General features: G+C 40.8%; 1 protein-coding gene and 1 pseudogene across 1 annotated transcript; both read left to right on the top strand.

The window, feature by feature from the left end:
- Positions 1–5,288: 5,288 nt before the first annotated feature.
- On the top strand, positions 5,289–15,871 carry LOC131220040 (zinc finger BED domain-containing protein DAYSLEEPER-like). Its single transcript, XM_058215017.1, has 5 exons — positions 5,289–5,431; positions 12,453–12,598; positions 15,171–15,255; positions 15,316–15,710; positions 15,801–15,871. Exons 1-5 carry the CDS (start codon positions 5,289–5,291, stop codon positions 15,815–15,817), a joined length of 786 nt encoding a protein of 261 aa, XP_058071000.1. The 3' UTR covers positions 15,818–15,871.
- On the top strand, positions 12,697–12,840 carry LOC131222206 (U6atac minor spliceosomal RNA; annotated as a pseudogene).

The following is a 15,871-nucleotide window of genomic DNA, read 5'->3' as shown; positions in this document are numbered from 1 at the left end:
AGTAGAAGTTCGAATGTGGAAGTTTAATGTCCAATACTCACTTTGAAATGGTTCTAGGTTATAATTGATTTTAAATTAAACCAGTTGGGCTAGCTATATTTGATTTTGATTCCAAAAAGAAGGAATACAACAATTCCTCTTTTCAATTCAGATTGGAATATAGAAACAAAATCAAATTAATAAAGCTAACAAAAGAGAATATTAAATAAGCACAATGTAACTTAAAAATGAACACAAACTTATCTCAGAGTGATGCCTTGATTTTTCTTGAAATTCGATATAAAACTCTGAAATTCGTGTTCCATTTATAGTTGCAGAAATCTCATCTACGACTGGTCCTGAGGACACTACAACTGATCGTCGACCGAACAGATTTTTAAAATTTTAAACGCGATCAGATAAAACCGTTTCACGACTAGTCGTAGGGTGTCCACGGCTGGTCGTGAGCATCCTACGACTAGTCGTGAGCATCCTACGACTGGTCGTGAGAAACCAGGAACAGTTGCTGGAATTTGAGTCGTAGGTCCAGGACTGGTCGTAGGACGAGTCGTGCATTGTTCACACGACCGGTCGAACAGAGTCCAGGACTGGTCGTAGGACGAGTCATGCATTGTTCACACGATCGGTCGAACAGAGTCCAGGACTGGTCGTAGCTCAACCAAAAAATTTTAAAATTTTGCAATAACTTAGGACTGTTCTTGGAATTTCTTGGACTGGTCGAATCAGAGTTAGGACTAGTTGAACAAAGTTTGGGACTAATCTTAGAACAGTCCAAATACATGTAAAGTAATTCAATTTGAATTATGTATACAAAATGACCTACCTTAAGGTCAATCTAAGGTCAATCATACCTTGAAAGTGAGGTATGAACATTGAGACTTCATTTCTTCAGATGATAGTTGACCTTTGAAGATTGTGAAGCTTGAGATTTCTCTACTTGATGTAACATTGAGCTTGAGATCTTCTAGAGCTTGAATTATACTTAATCTTGAGTTATACTTCTTGTAGCTTGAATTACAATTAACTTGGGTCTTGAACAAGATCACTTCTTTTGTTGTAGCTTGTACTTGCATTACTTGAAATGATTTGAAGTAGTTATTCGTTCTTAACTTAAAGGAAAGTATTTAGAGAGGTGATGCAATGTCTTGAACATATATACTAATGAGCTACACAAGACATAGATTGAGGTTTTTGCACCACAAAATTTGACAACCAAAGAAGCATAAAACCATAGCACTTACAGATAGTACCTGTACATCACGATAGGGTCCACAAAACTTGGTGACGTCAAACAGTAGCTGAATACTTGCTGTGAGACGCACCGGCCAATCCACTTCATCCAAGTGGGTCCCACGTGGTGGGCCACCCATTATATAATATTATTTTATATATCATATGATAACATGATACACCCAGCGTCCAGAGAGTTTGGACACTGGATGGACGGTGTGGATCATACCACATATAAAACCTCATGGCATTCATGCATAAAAGGTGGGTCCCACGTGGGAGTGGCCCACCCAGATATGCATGTGTGTGTGTATAAAATAAGATAATCCAGTCCAGATTACTAGACGCAATCCACAGTGAAATCCCACCGTCCATCAATAAAACTCGTACATCATGTAAGGTGAGGCCCACATGGCAACGGCCACTAGTCAATCCGTTCATCTGGTGGGTACCATGTCTGGGCTAACTGGCTAATTAGCACTCACACCTCACTGTTAGCCACCTCCAGGAGGGATCAATACCAAGACCTCAGTGATTGATACGAGGTATCTTTCACCCAAACTACCACTTGAGCTATGGATCAGGGTAGTCCAATGGGTGGGATTCCCACTGTCCTAACGGTGGATGGTGTGGATCATCACCTGCAATATGGCGGGCCACACCATCTGATGGACGGAATAGATATAACACATATTGGTGGGGCCCACTCCATCATAAGGGGGAGAGAGAGAGAAATGTGAAGGGGAGGGACCCCGCCACCATTGGTCCCTCCCTATACAAAGCATACATCAAGTGGGTCCCACAATAAGTGGGCCCTAAAATTCAAAATCAACAGTGGATCATCCACATGTGGCCTCCTTCTTTAGCTCCTTGGACTCCTAGGCTCCTTGTCTTTGATCTTGATGGAGGTTGATGAAGAATGAAGGGTTGAGATGGGAGATGAGAGGGTAGGAAAGTGGGTCACACTTGGCCTGGGAGACTTGGAGAGGTTTGGACGTTGGAAGCTCTCTCTTGGGAGTTAGGGGAATTGTTAGAGAATGAGAGAGAGAGAGAGAGAGGAGTGATGGATTGATAAGGGATGGGTGGAATGGGTGTTGTAAGGAATGGGGATGGGAAGGTATGGGTTTGGTTGAAATTTGGGTAAAAGAGGGATGGGTGGAGAGAGAGAGAGAGAGAGAGAGAGAGAGAGTTGACTTAGAGAAAGAGGAGATGGGTGCTTGTACTTATGATAGGGTGAGGTGGCTGGGGTATGGATGATGTACTTGACTTGATTGAGTGACATTTGGTAGAGATTTCCTCGAGTTTCGCAACGCGCGATGTTTTCCTCGAGATGAACACGGGCCCACAACTCCTGGCCCAGGTATCGCATCGACACGCGAGACACGGAGTTGGAACCACAGCGATGGCGCGGTCGCTAGGGTATAAGTTTCGAGTCGAGCCGACTCCGGTATGCAGGACTCGGCTTATGATCGCTAGCAAACATCGAATACAGGCATGTCGTGGATGGCCAGATGGAAAATCAAAAATCTCTTTCTACATGGGGTGCCATAGATATCCTTGGGTAAAATTTTCTAAACCCTCTAAGTACTAGAGGACGCTCCAACGTCGAGATCGAGTGGATATATATGAGCACATGAGGGTCGTATACCAGTAGGCCGCGTCTCCTACTGTGTCATGATCAATTGGAAGGGGGTGTGGCCTTACCCGCCTAAGGGAGTAGGCAATGCTACGCTGAGTCTAACCAGCTTGAGGAATGGGTCTGCTATTAATGAGCTAGGCCCGATATTGACAGGCGAATAGTGAGGTCTCTTCCACTTACCCAGTTGTGCGCTTGATGAGGCGGCAAATGGCGTAAAGTGTACTAGACCCCTGTGATGATCCCAAAGATGTACAATACTAATTTGTGGAGCAGGAGTTACATACTCAGAATTATATTCATTTATTCATTCACTATCCACTCGGGCTGATGGTGCGCAACTAATTATTATGTGTACTTTCGCAAAGGCCAGAATTTCGGTTGGGGCGCATGACTAATCTGAGACCAAGAGCTTACCACATTGAGTTTATCTATCTAAATTTAGGTATGGGACTGGTTTGGATAGAAGTCTTATGTGATAGGCCTCATAGTCTATGATATCACGTACTATCATCCCGACTTCACACTGCAGCTTGGTCATTTCATTCTCACCACATATTGCATATTGCATTACATCCTCGGCATATGGCATTTTGAGTTGCTATGTTTCTGGATTTATATGACTTAGATGAGGCTGATGGTATTGGTAGCTCTTCCGAATTGCATATTGTATTGCATTCTCGATATCTGATATCTGGTTCATTATATTTTCGCATTACATAGCCGATTTATATTACTTTCTCAGTATATGACATTAGCTTGTTATGTCTTTTTATCGCATATCCTGGATGAGGATGATGATATTTTTATGGACTTGTCAGTATTTCCGTTTACTCTGATATTGTATGGTTTGTGGACTTTCCAGCATTTCCGTATACTCTGATATTATATTCTGAGCACGCATATACTGCTCACACACATATACAACCCTCTAAGCTTTCTATAAGTTTATGCATGATAGATGCGTGCAGGTGGCGTTAGGTTGCAGCAACGTTGAGCATGGAGCGTGCATCCGTCTTCTGGAGCTTTGATTTTTGATCTATGTATTTTCCTTTCAACACTGTATTCAAATGTTTATATTAGTGGATATATGATGATGATGTTGTTCTTGTGATTTGGGTATACTTGTAGTTATGCTTCTTATGAGATAAATTCGTGTTGAAAATTCTCATTGTAGGATCCCAAGATCGGCATCTGGCGTATGAATGTTAGGAGCCGAGAATGGGGTACTACGGAGGCTGTCAGCACCGGATTCGGCGATCAAAAATTTTGTGAGACAAGTTTTTGAATTTGAGGCATAAAAGAGTTGATATCTGAGCATAACTTGGAAATACCTGAGAATCACATCACATATCTGTTGATAGATACCCTACACTCTATGATTGTTGAGAACTTAAAATGATTAGGTCCCCAAGTTCAAATAACTTAGAGACTTTCTGATAGAGCTCACCATCGTGTGTATATTCAAGAGTATTTAAGGATAATAGGCGCCTTTGTTCCTTTATATAGGACATGCCACCCAGAAGAGTGACGCGAGCGACTCCCACTCCACCACCAGAGATCCCTGCTCCCTAGCCTGAGGACGTTGTTCCTCCACCTGAGACCAGTGCGGATCCGACCGTACCCGTGAGTGCCTTCTAGTTACAGCAGATGTTGCAGGCTGTAACGGCCGCTCTTCAGAGGCATTGCAGGCACCCCCATTGTTTCGCCAGCCCAGGCAGAGCAGGAGCACGCGAGCGTCCTTATTCGGGAGTTCCGACAGCTCGATCCCCCACGTTTCCAAGGCGATCTAGATTCGACAGCAGCTGAGAGATGGTGCTCCGATGTGTAGAAAATTTTTGATACGATGGCATGTACGACCCAGCAGCAGGTCTGGTTAGCTGTATTTCTTCTCCAGGGTGAGGCTGACCACTGGTGGACCTCCGTTACCCGTGTTACAGGGCCTGATTTTGTCTGGACGTGGGAGGATTTCATAGACTGATTCGACCAGCAATATTTTCCCGACTACTTTCGTCGACAGCAAGCATTAGAGTTCGAGACCTTGGTGCAAGGAGACATGTCTATAGCACAGTATGCGGTTCGTTTTGTAGCGTTGTCCAGATTCGCACCATATTTGGTTGACGAAGAGGAGCGGAAGGCTCACCGTTTCGAGAACGGCTTACGTTATGGTCTCCGAGGCCGTGTTGTTGGGTGATGCTCCTGACTTTTGAGGAGGTAGTATGGAGGGCCCAGATTTATGAGGCCGAGTGGGTCAGTTCGCAGAGAGATCGTGACCAAAGAAGAGACCGGAAGAGGCAGGCCCCCTCCAGCAACTCCCAGCAGCAGTGAGGTCGACTGTCGCAGAGGCACAAGAATCGCCCAGCCATTCGAGCATCGGCAACACCCCTAGTACCACCTCCGAGGCAGTTCACTAGTGTCTGTCATGGGTGCGGCGAGACGAGACACCATTGGCAAGAGTGTCCCCGCCTTCAGCACCGGCAGCAGCGACAGAAGCTCCTACCATTGGGACCCCAGTAGCAGTCGCGGCAACGACGATCACAGAGAAGACACATACCTCCCCAACAGGCACAGGGCATACTTTATACAACCCAGCAGGACCCTCAGTCGTCAGAAGGAATCACCGACGATTCACGTGACTAAGCCATAGGACCGTCTTGTTAGATTAATCGTTTGTAAAAATTCTGAGGCTGCAAGGTATCCTAATTTTAATCATTTTTTATCCAGGATCTAAGGTTCAGTAGGGGTCACAATAGTGCTGATGAGGCATCTTGGGAGCGCGAGACCGACATTCGAGACCGCTATCCCATCTCTTTGATCATTGATTATATGATGTATCTTGTATGCTATCTCTGATTTTATATGATGATATCATGTTTCCTCTTCCTTATGAGTTACGTCTAGATGTGATGATGATGTTGTTCCTGTGATTTGGGTATACTTGTGGTTATGCTTCTTATGAGATAAATTCGTGTTGAAAATCCTCCTTGTAAGATCCCAAGATCGGCATCTAGCGTATGAGTGTTGGGAGCCGAGAATGGGGTACTACGTAGGCTGTCGACATCGGATTCGGCTATCGGGAATTTTGTGAACCCAATTTTTGAATTTGGAGCGTGACAAAGACTCTGGACAGGGAAAAAATAAAATAAATGTCCATCATGCTACGTGTACTCCAACCATTCAAATCTTGCCACAGGGCAATTTTTGCCCTCCAAGTTACTACAATCTACTGAATTGCCAAGCTAATCACTATAAATAAAGGCCCACTCCTTTCATTTCCAAGGAGGGAGATCTAAGATAGTGAAAGGCACTTGATCTAATTATATCCAGCAAAATCTAGTTAGAGAGTGGTTAATGTGAGTTAGAGAGTAATTAATAAATGTAGAGAGCAATTAAGTGAGTAAGGGTGCGAGTTTGAGTGTAGCCTAAATAGTTCCACCATCATCCTAAATATCCATCTCTGCCCACACTTACATTTAAGCCATCTCAACTGATACCGTCAGTAGAGTAGGGTTGGGATCTGAGATTTATAGTCATCTCCTCTAACAAGAGTCATTAGCCCTCATTTCCTCCTCCCACATTTCTAAGTGCATCAGCGGTAATCTAGTCGTCCCCTCTTACTTTTCTATTTACATTTTGCATTTTCCTACTCCCATATACTTACCTTCTTATTGTTCAAGCAAATTTGGTTGTATGCTCTGTACTTTGCTGAATTTTTGGATCCTGGTGCAACGAAAGCTAAGATTTGCTTGAACTTGCCTTTCTTTTCTTTGATCACTTGCGTATTGCATTAGTTCATCTTTAGTAGTAGTTAACATATTCTTAAGTTCCCCCTAGGTTGAGACATTGTGATCTCCCTAACAAGTAACTTGAGTGAGTAGTAATTTATCTAGTTATTAACATATATGATTGCATCATTCATATATTGCGTCAACTTTTCTTCCTCTCCTTTGCAACTATTATCTCTTCGAAACATGTCTTAGGTTGAGACATTGTGATCTTTTTAATAGTGATTTGTGGGAGTAATGGTTCAATAGTTGATTTTTTATTTTTTTTCCTATCGGTAACTGGACTTGTTTGCTAATATAAGGCTTTCTAGAATTCTGAAAATTATTTTAAAAAATTTTAGATTATGTAAAAAAATCTTAGACTCATGCAAGTGCAGGAAGTTTGAGGTGTCTAATCCCTTCCATCACCATTACTGAGATCCTTATTCAGAATTTTCAGTTACAAACCTTATTCAGCAGTCATCTCAAGTTTGAGAATTTTCGATTCCCAACCCAAGACGATTCTATAGTCTGGGTCTAGCATACTGTAGATTAGATGCCTTTCTCAACTAGTAGTGACTCCAGGTTGTAGCATATTATAAATTATAGGCCTTTCTCAACTAGTAGCGACTCCAAGTTTTGTAATTTTAAACGTACTATTTTAAGTCTCTCCCATGCTCACCAGACCAAGCCATGACAATCATGAGATGCATTTGAGCATGCATGCCCGCCTCGCGAGATGACATTCGCAGTCTTATATATCCATGTTGTTCATCCATTTTAGCTCATTCAAGGGCATGAGCCCAACACTTAAGCAAATTCAAATATCAGGTGAAACATACCATAGAAAACAATGGTAATTGAATGCCCACCATTAAAAGCTTCCTATGACCAACCGTAATGTTTATTTGCCACCCAACTTATTGACAAGGCTACGCAAACCTAAATGAAGGGAAAAATAAAAAATAAAAACAAATATCAGCTTGATTAGTACTCAATCATCACTATTTCCTATATTGTGGTCATCTATTATTTGCATATGCTTCACTTTTTTACTCATACCTTACAATGAGCTGGCAAAATAAATGGATAATGTGTATATACAATACATACATCCAGATGAGTGAGGCCAGGGCGGACCTAATATTTACTCCCATTGAGAGCAAGAAAGAGTCCTCCACTCGGTCTCCGCATAAGCTTTGTAATTAGGAAACATCTTAATAACAAAAATAAATAAAAAAATGATTCACGATATTTATGCATATTTCCAAATAACTCCTTTCTCTTTTCTTTATTGTTCAAAAACTACCTTATGGTTAATATCAGTTGACAGTAATTGACTGAATCATATCATAGACGTTATCATTTATTATTGACTAAGGGAAAAAGTTCTTTTTAACCTTAGTTTATATAAAAAGCATAAAATGGCATTTTTTGGCCATCACTATCGGTGGGGCCCAACACAATCTATGAGGGGGCATGTGGATGTCACGTGCATGGCCAACATGGTTGATCCAATAGAGAGAGGAAAGGCGGGACGTAGGGTGCTATTGGTTTGTAGGCTAGACGGAGAGTGCTATATGTCGGAACCACAAAAGGCAATTAGATGATGTTAACCGTCCAATCAATGGCCATCAAATGGATTGTGACAGCCAAAAGATTTGAATTTAAATGTTCAAATTTAATAAAGAAACGTCCATTAGTCGAACTATCATCCCATCTAAAATGGGACCCATGATTTGAATGGTTTGACTTAAGGTCTGTTTACACCATTTTTATAAAGTGGTAGACCACAGATAGGCATGGCAATGGGTTGAGTTCAGTCTAAGTTGAGGTAAGCCCAAGCCCAACCCATCCACAAACCTAACCTGACCTGATCCAATTAAGATTTTTGGCAGCCCAACCGGACTAACTGGGTTGGGGTCAACCAACCCGACCTAGGTTTAAGAATGTAAGTGTGCTATTATTAAAACTTTAGTGCCCATCACACCAAAAGGCCCAACCTTCAATTACTGCCTTGAAAGGGCAGGTGAAACTCGATATATGCTGGCAAGCTCCACTTCATGCACAGGCCTTTAGATACACTAACAGTTTGTGCATGTGCAGACCTGAGCCAGCAATTAGGTGGGGCATATGCAAGTAAATGTATTTGAATTTTTGGTCAGCCAAACAATCACACGTAGCCGAGTATGGATGCAGATTCCCTGTGAAAGCCTTTCGCAAGAACTTCCTACAACCGAAAGTTAGGTGGAGCCTACTGTGATGTTTGTGGGAAATGCACCATGTCCTTCCATTTTGCCAGATCATGTTAGGACATGGGCCTAAATATAATGTAAATCCAAAACTTAAGTGGGCGTCTATTGTTGAAACAGTTGTGAGGCTATAAAGGTTTTGGATTAGGCTAATTTTTGTGATTTCAGTTCATAGGAGTGACCTTATTAAAGATGACATATAAGCATAAGGTTAGACGCCAGGGAGGTTTCAACGGTAGGTACATATGCTCAATTGAGCTGGCAATTAGGTGAGGCTTATGCAAGTAAATGTAATGTCTTTGAATATTTAGTCAGCCAAACAAACTCTCTCTCTCTCTCTCTCTCTCTCTCTCTCTCTCTCTCTCTCTCTCTCTCTCTCTCTCTCTCTCTCTCTCCCTGTATATACATATATATAGGGCCCCACCATGATGTGTGTTGAACATCAACACCATCAGCTGTGAGATGCACAATTCCATACTGGGCTACAGGCTTAAAAATCAAGTCAATCTATGACTTGAGTAGGCCACACCACATACAAAAGTTGAGAGGGGTTACACTCCCATTAAAACATTCATAATCATTAATTAGGACAATAGAGATGTGGTTCCCAAATCCAGCCCATCCATTGTGTGTGTCCCACTTGGATGAGGGGTCAGACCAAGTTTCACTTGCGTCCAAAACTCAAGTAGGCCCCACCAAGTGCTTTTATATGTTTTAGGCACCTTCACATGGTTTTAGATGGTATGGCCCACCTTAGTTCCTCATACATAAGATTTTTGCGATATCCCATAACCTAAAGGGGACTCATCAAATGCCCGGTGTTGATGTTCGACACATCACACCAAAAGGCCCAACCTCTAATTACTGCCTTGAAATGGCAGGCGAAGTTCTATATATGTTGGCAAGCTCAACTGGACTAATTTATGTCAAAACTATGCTATGAATGTTTTTCTTAGGGTTATGGGCTGGGCCAGGTCGATCATCTAGGCTGGGCCAGGTTGATCATCTGGCCCAGCCAAATGGTGCACTATATGAGCAGGACGGGTCAGGTTGGTCTAAACCTGAGCGCCACCCATTTATCTAAATGAGCTCATTTTCTAGCCCGGGCCCAATTCACTTTGGGACCCGACATGGCTGGGACCCAACTAAGAAGTGAATTGAGCCGCATGTGCACTCCAACCCATGACTTCATTGTATGAAATTAATACAATCTATTCCATCTGTCTGGTTACAGAGAAAAAGAAAGAAAATGAATATGAAAATGGAGAAGAAAAGGGAGTGTTGAGCCCACACGGTATAAACGCAGAAGGGGTACTATCGCCCTCAAACCTAGCTAGAGATGGACAGTCTTGCTAGGAGCTCTATGGGCCCACCATGATGTATGTATTTTATCCATGCCATCCATCCATTTTGACAAATCACTTTAGGTCATGAGACAAAAAATGAGGTAGATTGAATACTTAAGTAGACTACACCATAAGAAACAGTGGGGATTGAACGCCTACCGCTGAAAACTTCTTAGGGGCCACAAATGTTTTGGATCAAGCTAACATTTATGTTTTATCTTCATCCAGGTATATGTTACCTTATGAATAGGTTGGATGGTAAATAAACATCATGGTGGGCCTTAGGAAGGTTTCAATCCCCATCGTCATGATTGCTTCTTGTGATGTGGTCAATTTGAGCCTTGGATCTTTCCCTTTTAGGCTAATGACCTAAAATGATCAGTCAAAATCTACCCCCTTGTCACAATTTCTTCTTGTAATTTCCACTGTGATCATGTGTTTCATTTACTCCATCCATCTATTTTTTAAAAGTTCGTTTTAGAGCATTAGCCCAAAAAATAAAGAGGATAAAAAGTTAAAGTCAACCACACCAGCAAGGAAACAATGGTGATTGAAGACCACAAAAGTTTCATGTCAAATTGATATTTATATTTTCCCTTCATCTAGTTTTGGCAAATAAACACTATAGTGGGCTTTAGGAAGGTTTCAACGGTGGATGTATCCCCATGGTTTCTATGTAGTCCAATTGAGCTCCGAATCTGCTTCATTTCTGGGCTTTGGACTCATGCCCTAAAATGATCGGGTAAAACAGGTAAATGGGGTGGATGTAAAACACGTGCATCATGGTGAGCCCTACCTTCTACGGTATTTTGGTGATTCCGGCTCCACTGGATGCGGATTGCATGGTTGGATTCCATGCCATTCATCCCTTTTTCAAAAGCTCATTTGAGGGCGTGAGCCTAAAATCAAATCATATTCAAAGCTCAAGTGGACCACACCACAGTAGATAGTGGGGATTTAACACCTACTGTTGGTAACTTATTGGGCTCGTTTACACCTTGTTTTGGGCGTCCAAAGTTGGACCAATGAAAGGTCGTCATGTGTTGTTATTATAGGCTTGATATTGGCTGAACTTCTACTCACACGTGGTAAGATCTTCCATTGATCTTCTTTCGGTGGTATGCATTCGGTTATTAATACAGATGCACATATGCTAACGCATGCCTTTAGAATATCAAATCTTAGAATACCACTTGGGTACTATTAATGTGCTAATAAATAAAGGTAGCATGCAATAAAAGACGCACCAAGAAAATATATCTTATCACAAAATCCAACTATGATACACGCGGTGAGTCTGTCTCTCACAATCCTTCCATAATGGGAGGTATTCTCAAAGACATTTGAAAGATTTGTGACAATTAAGAATGTTCTGAATATCTGAAAAATGGACCCTTATCTAAGCAAATATGATTATGATTCAGCCCCAACTCGGGAGAAATTAGACATTGGCTAAATCGAATCCCAAGCCATACAATAATCGGAATAAAAAGAATGGGAAAGCTTGGCAGTTCGATCTTGTGGTCATGCTTCAATTGGGATCAAGAGTTTGAGAGATCGGGATCTGGTGGATCATATCCATCTACCCTTTCCTAGGGGTGTACATTTAACCGTTGGAACCGTGTAACCGGACCGGAACCGTTGGATCGGTCCGGTTTGGTCCGGTTCCAGGGTGCTAACGGTTCGGTTCTGGTTCCAATATTTAGAGAACAGTTAGGAACGGTTCGGTTTCGATTTAGGGTCCTGCAGAACCAATTTGAACCGTTAACCGAACCGTATACCCGAACCGTAGAACCAATCCGTGCAGGAACCGTGGATCCAAACCGTGATCCGTATTTAAAAACAAAAAAAAAAAACCCTAACATTACATAGCCCTGCCCTCTTTCTTGCGCCGCACTCCCTGCCCTTGCCCTCTCTCTCTCTCTCTCGCTGCACTCCCTGCGCCTGCCCTCTCTCTCTCGCCAGCATCGCCGCTCTCTCTCTCTCTCTCTCTCTCTCTCTCTCTCTCTCTCTCTCCGTCCGCCCTTCCCAACTCCCAATCACCGGAAAACCCTCTCTCTCGCCGTCCCAATCACCGCAATGCTCTCTCTCTTTCGGTACACCATTTTCTTTCTAGATTTTTCAAATTTCTCCCCCCTTTCAAAACCCTAGCTCGAAATCTCTAATCCGTCTCAAATTTCTCCCCCATTTTCTTGCATTTACAGTAGTAATCTTCTCTTTGCAGAGTAAATAGTTCAAAAAAACCACGTACAGCCATCCCTCTCGCGCTGGCCGCCCCTCTACGATCCTCCATCGCTGGCCGTCTCTCTCTGGCCATCTCGAATCTTGATCTGAACTTCAACAACGGCTTCTTCATCATTATCTGTGATGGTAATTAGCAATTATCAATGTTATTGATTTTTTATAAATGTTTTATTAAATATGAACCATTGTTGCATTTGTTTTCTTATACTATTTGCGGGCCACTAGTGTTCGTTGTAAGGAGAGACGGTTGACATCTCCCCTGACAGGGACGAGAACAGCTTTCGGGCTTTCCTGTTACCACACATCCCTATTTGCGGGCCACTATTCCAAGGGTTACAACTCTGGACTGCCCTGACAAAGAAATTTTTAGGTGGCAAGGTCCATGAGAGCAATGGTGTGGATAATTGAACCATGGGCCTGCTTGCTCAAGCTGAAAACTTAGAGTCCAGCATCAGAAAAATTCCTGGTGGTTGAAGGGTGCATTTGATTGCACTTAATACCAAGAAATCTCTTGTTATATCACTAACAGCCTAAAACAGTTATTGGGGTATCTGTTTGGTTGAGTTTTGAGAGTTTGTGTTGTGAAGACTGCTAAGTTTTTTAGGTGGTTTTTGTTTTGCCTTTTGTTACTTGCAATGTTAACTGAACATGATTTTAGATCTTAATAGTTGGATTTTAGAGAGCCATTATGTAATGCCTCTAACTATTTGATAAAATGGCTTAACAAGAAATGTTTTGTGTGGATTGTAGTATTTTATATTTAGATGTGATCTTGAGTTGGTAAATGTGGTACACTCGACTGCAGCCACAGTAGTCAAGTGTACTTCCATTGGCAACTTTGAAGCTACAAATGTTTTATCTTGAGGCATACTTGCATATGCCTTACAAAGAGCTAGCATGATGTTGTTATTAAGTCATCATCTGCTTTCTTTTGTTTTGCCATTCTCATGAATGGATGATAAATGGAAAAAGTTTTTTCCTCCATGATTGGTTAATATGTTCTCCCTTGTTTCTAAGCTAAGTTTGCAAAAACTGTATGTATGGTTTCTTCCTTCTGACATGCAAAATTTCGATTGCAGATGGAATGAAATGATAATTTACATTGTTGTTATTGAATGTTTTAGGGTGTTTGGTTGCAACCAAACACATTATATCAATGTTTTATTGAATGTTAGGTGTTTTATTGATATATTTTTTTTTTTGTATATCTTAATTCTTATTAGATGTCAAGTACTGGAGAGACAAATAATCCTCAAGAGCTCTCTATCACTAATTCTCCATCTCATGCAAAGGTATGTCTTCCTAAAGACAAGGGTCGTAAATCTGACATTTGGGATCATTTTACAAAAATTGTAAATGACGGGGATGGAAAAGCTAAAGGGGCTAGATGTAACTACTGTAGTTCATTCTATGCATGGTTGAGTGAGAATGGGACTAGCACTTTGAGAAAACATATATCAAAGTGTCCCAAGAATTTTCAAAATAAAGACAAGAAACAGAAACTTTTGTCAATGCATTCAATATCAGAAGATAGTGGTAGTACTCTTGGCGTGTGGAAATTTGATCAAGATCTATGTAGAGAAGCACTTGCAAAAATGATAATCGTAGATGAGTTGCCTTTTAAGTTTGTTGAGCATGAAGGATTTCATTACTTTTGTAGCGTCATGCAACCTAATTTCAAAATATTATCACGTACTACAATGGCAAGGGATTGTATGACATTGTATGTGAGTGAGAGAAAAAAAATGAAGGATTTATTAGTGAACTCAAATCAAAGAATTTGTCTCACTACGGATTCATAGACCTCAGTGCAGAATCTTTCTTACATGTGCCTTACAACTCATTTTATCAAAGACTGGAAATTACATAAAAGAATTTTAAACTTTTGTATGATTTCTAGTCACAAAGGTGAAGAAATTGGTCGAGCAGTGGAGGCATGTTTAATGGAATAGGGTATAGAGAAACTATGCACGCTTACTGTGGATAATGCAAGTTCCAATGATGTTGCTATTTCATATATAAAAAGAAAGATGTCTAAGAAGAGTGATACTTTCATTTTAGGCGGCGAATTCTTTCACATGAGGTGTTGTGCACATATTCTTAATTTAATTGTGAAAGATGGGTTAATTGAATTAAAAGATTCATTAACTCGAATTCGTGGGGCAGTGAGGTATGTTAAGAGTTCTCCACAAATAGAACAACGTTTCAAGGCATGTGTAGAGAAAGAGAGAATAACATATAAAAGTTGTTTGTGCCTAGATGTTCAAACTAGGTGGAACTCCACATATCTCATGCTAGATGCTGTAACAAAGTTCCAAAAAGCATTTGAGAGATTTAGAAGAGGAAGATCCACATTTCACCATAAAACTTCATGATGGACCGCCTATCACTAGTGATTGGGATGATGCTCGGGTTTTTACAAAATTTTTACAGAAATTCTATGATGCAACTGTTCGCTTGTCTGGTTCTTTATATATCACTTCTAATTCATATTTTCATGAAGCTTGTGCCATTGAAAGTTTCTTATCCGAATAGTCAATCAATATGAATTCTACTTTAAATGTCATGGCTAAGAAAATGAAGATTAAATTTGAGAAGTATTAGGGAAATATTGACAAGGTGAATATGATGTTATTGATTGTTGTTGTGTTGGATCCCTGTTATAAATTAAAATATGTGAAGTTTTGTTATTCTGAAGTTTACGAACCTGCCATGGTGATTGAGCTCACTAAGAAGATAAGAGAGACATTCAATCGTATTTATGATGAGTATCAAAAGTTGCAGTCAGTTGATTCTTCTTCAAGTCAAGCAATTTTTGACATAAATGTCGACTAATCAATTAGTTGTACAAGTGAGCAATTAATTTCTCTCAAATCGAAGTTTCAAAAACATTTAGAAGAAGAAGAGAATTATGGAGGCAAGTCTGAAGTGGACAAATATTTGGAGGAATCTTGTGAAAAGGATGATCCAAACTTTGAAATTTTGAATTGGTGGAAAGTGAATAGCTCAAAGTATCGAGTTCTTTCTCAAGTTGCAAGGGATATTTTAGCCATTCCTGTATCTACCGTTGCTTCTGAATCGGCTTTTAGTACTGGAGGTCATGTTCTAGATCAATTCCATAGTTCTCTTACCCCTAAGCTTGTGAAATGCTTAATTTGTGCACAAGATTGGTTACGTGCTTCACCTCTCCCAATTCAAGTTGAAGAAAATATGGCTGAAATTGAAGCTCTTGAATCAGGTAAACGTTTGATCAATATAATTTTGTCATATAATTTACTTTTACTTATTGTGTTCTTCTTGATTTTAATAAATTATTATATTTTTACAGCCCTATCTTCTATTTAAGGACTTTCATATCAAGTTTACTTTGGTGAGGTTCAATTGACTATGATCTACAGG

The sequence above is a fragment of the Magnolia sinica genome, chromosome 12 (assembly GCF_029962835.1).
Source record: "Magnolia sinica isolate HGM2019 chromosome 12, MsV1, whole genome shotgun sequence".
In the NCBI taxonomy this organism is placed as follows: Eukaryota; Viridiplantae; Streptophyta; class Magnoliopsida; order Magnoliales; family Magnoliaceae; genus Magnolia; species Magnolia sinica.
Note: the sequence above shows the minus strand (reverse complement) of the source record. Positions and strands in the feature narration are given on the sequence as shown.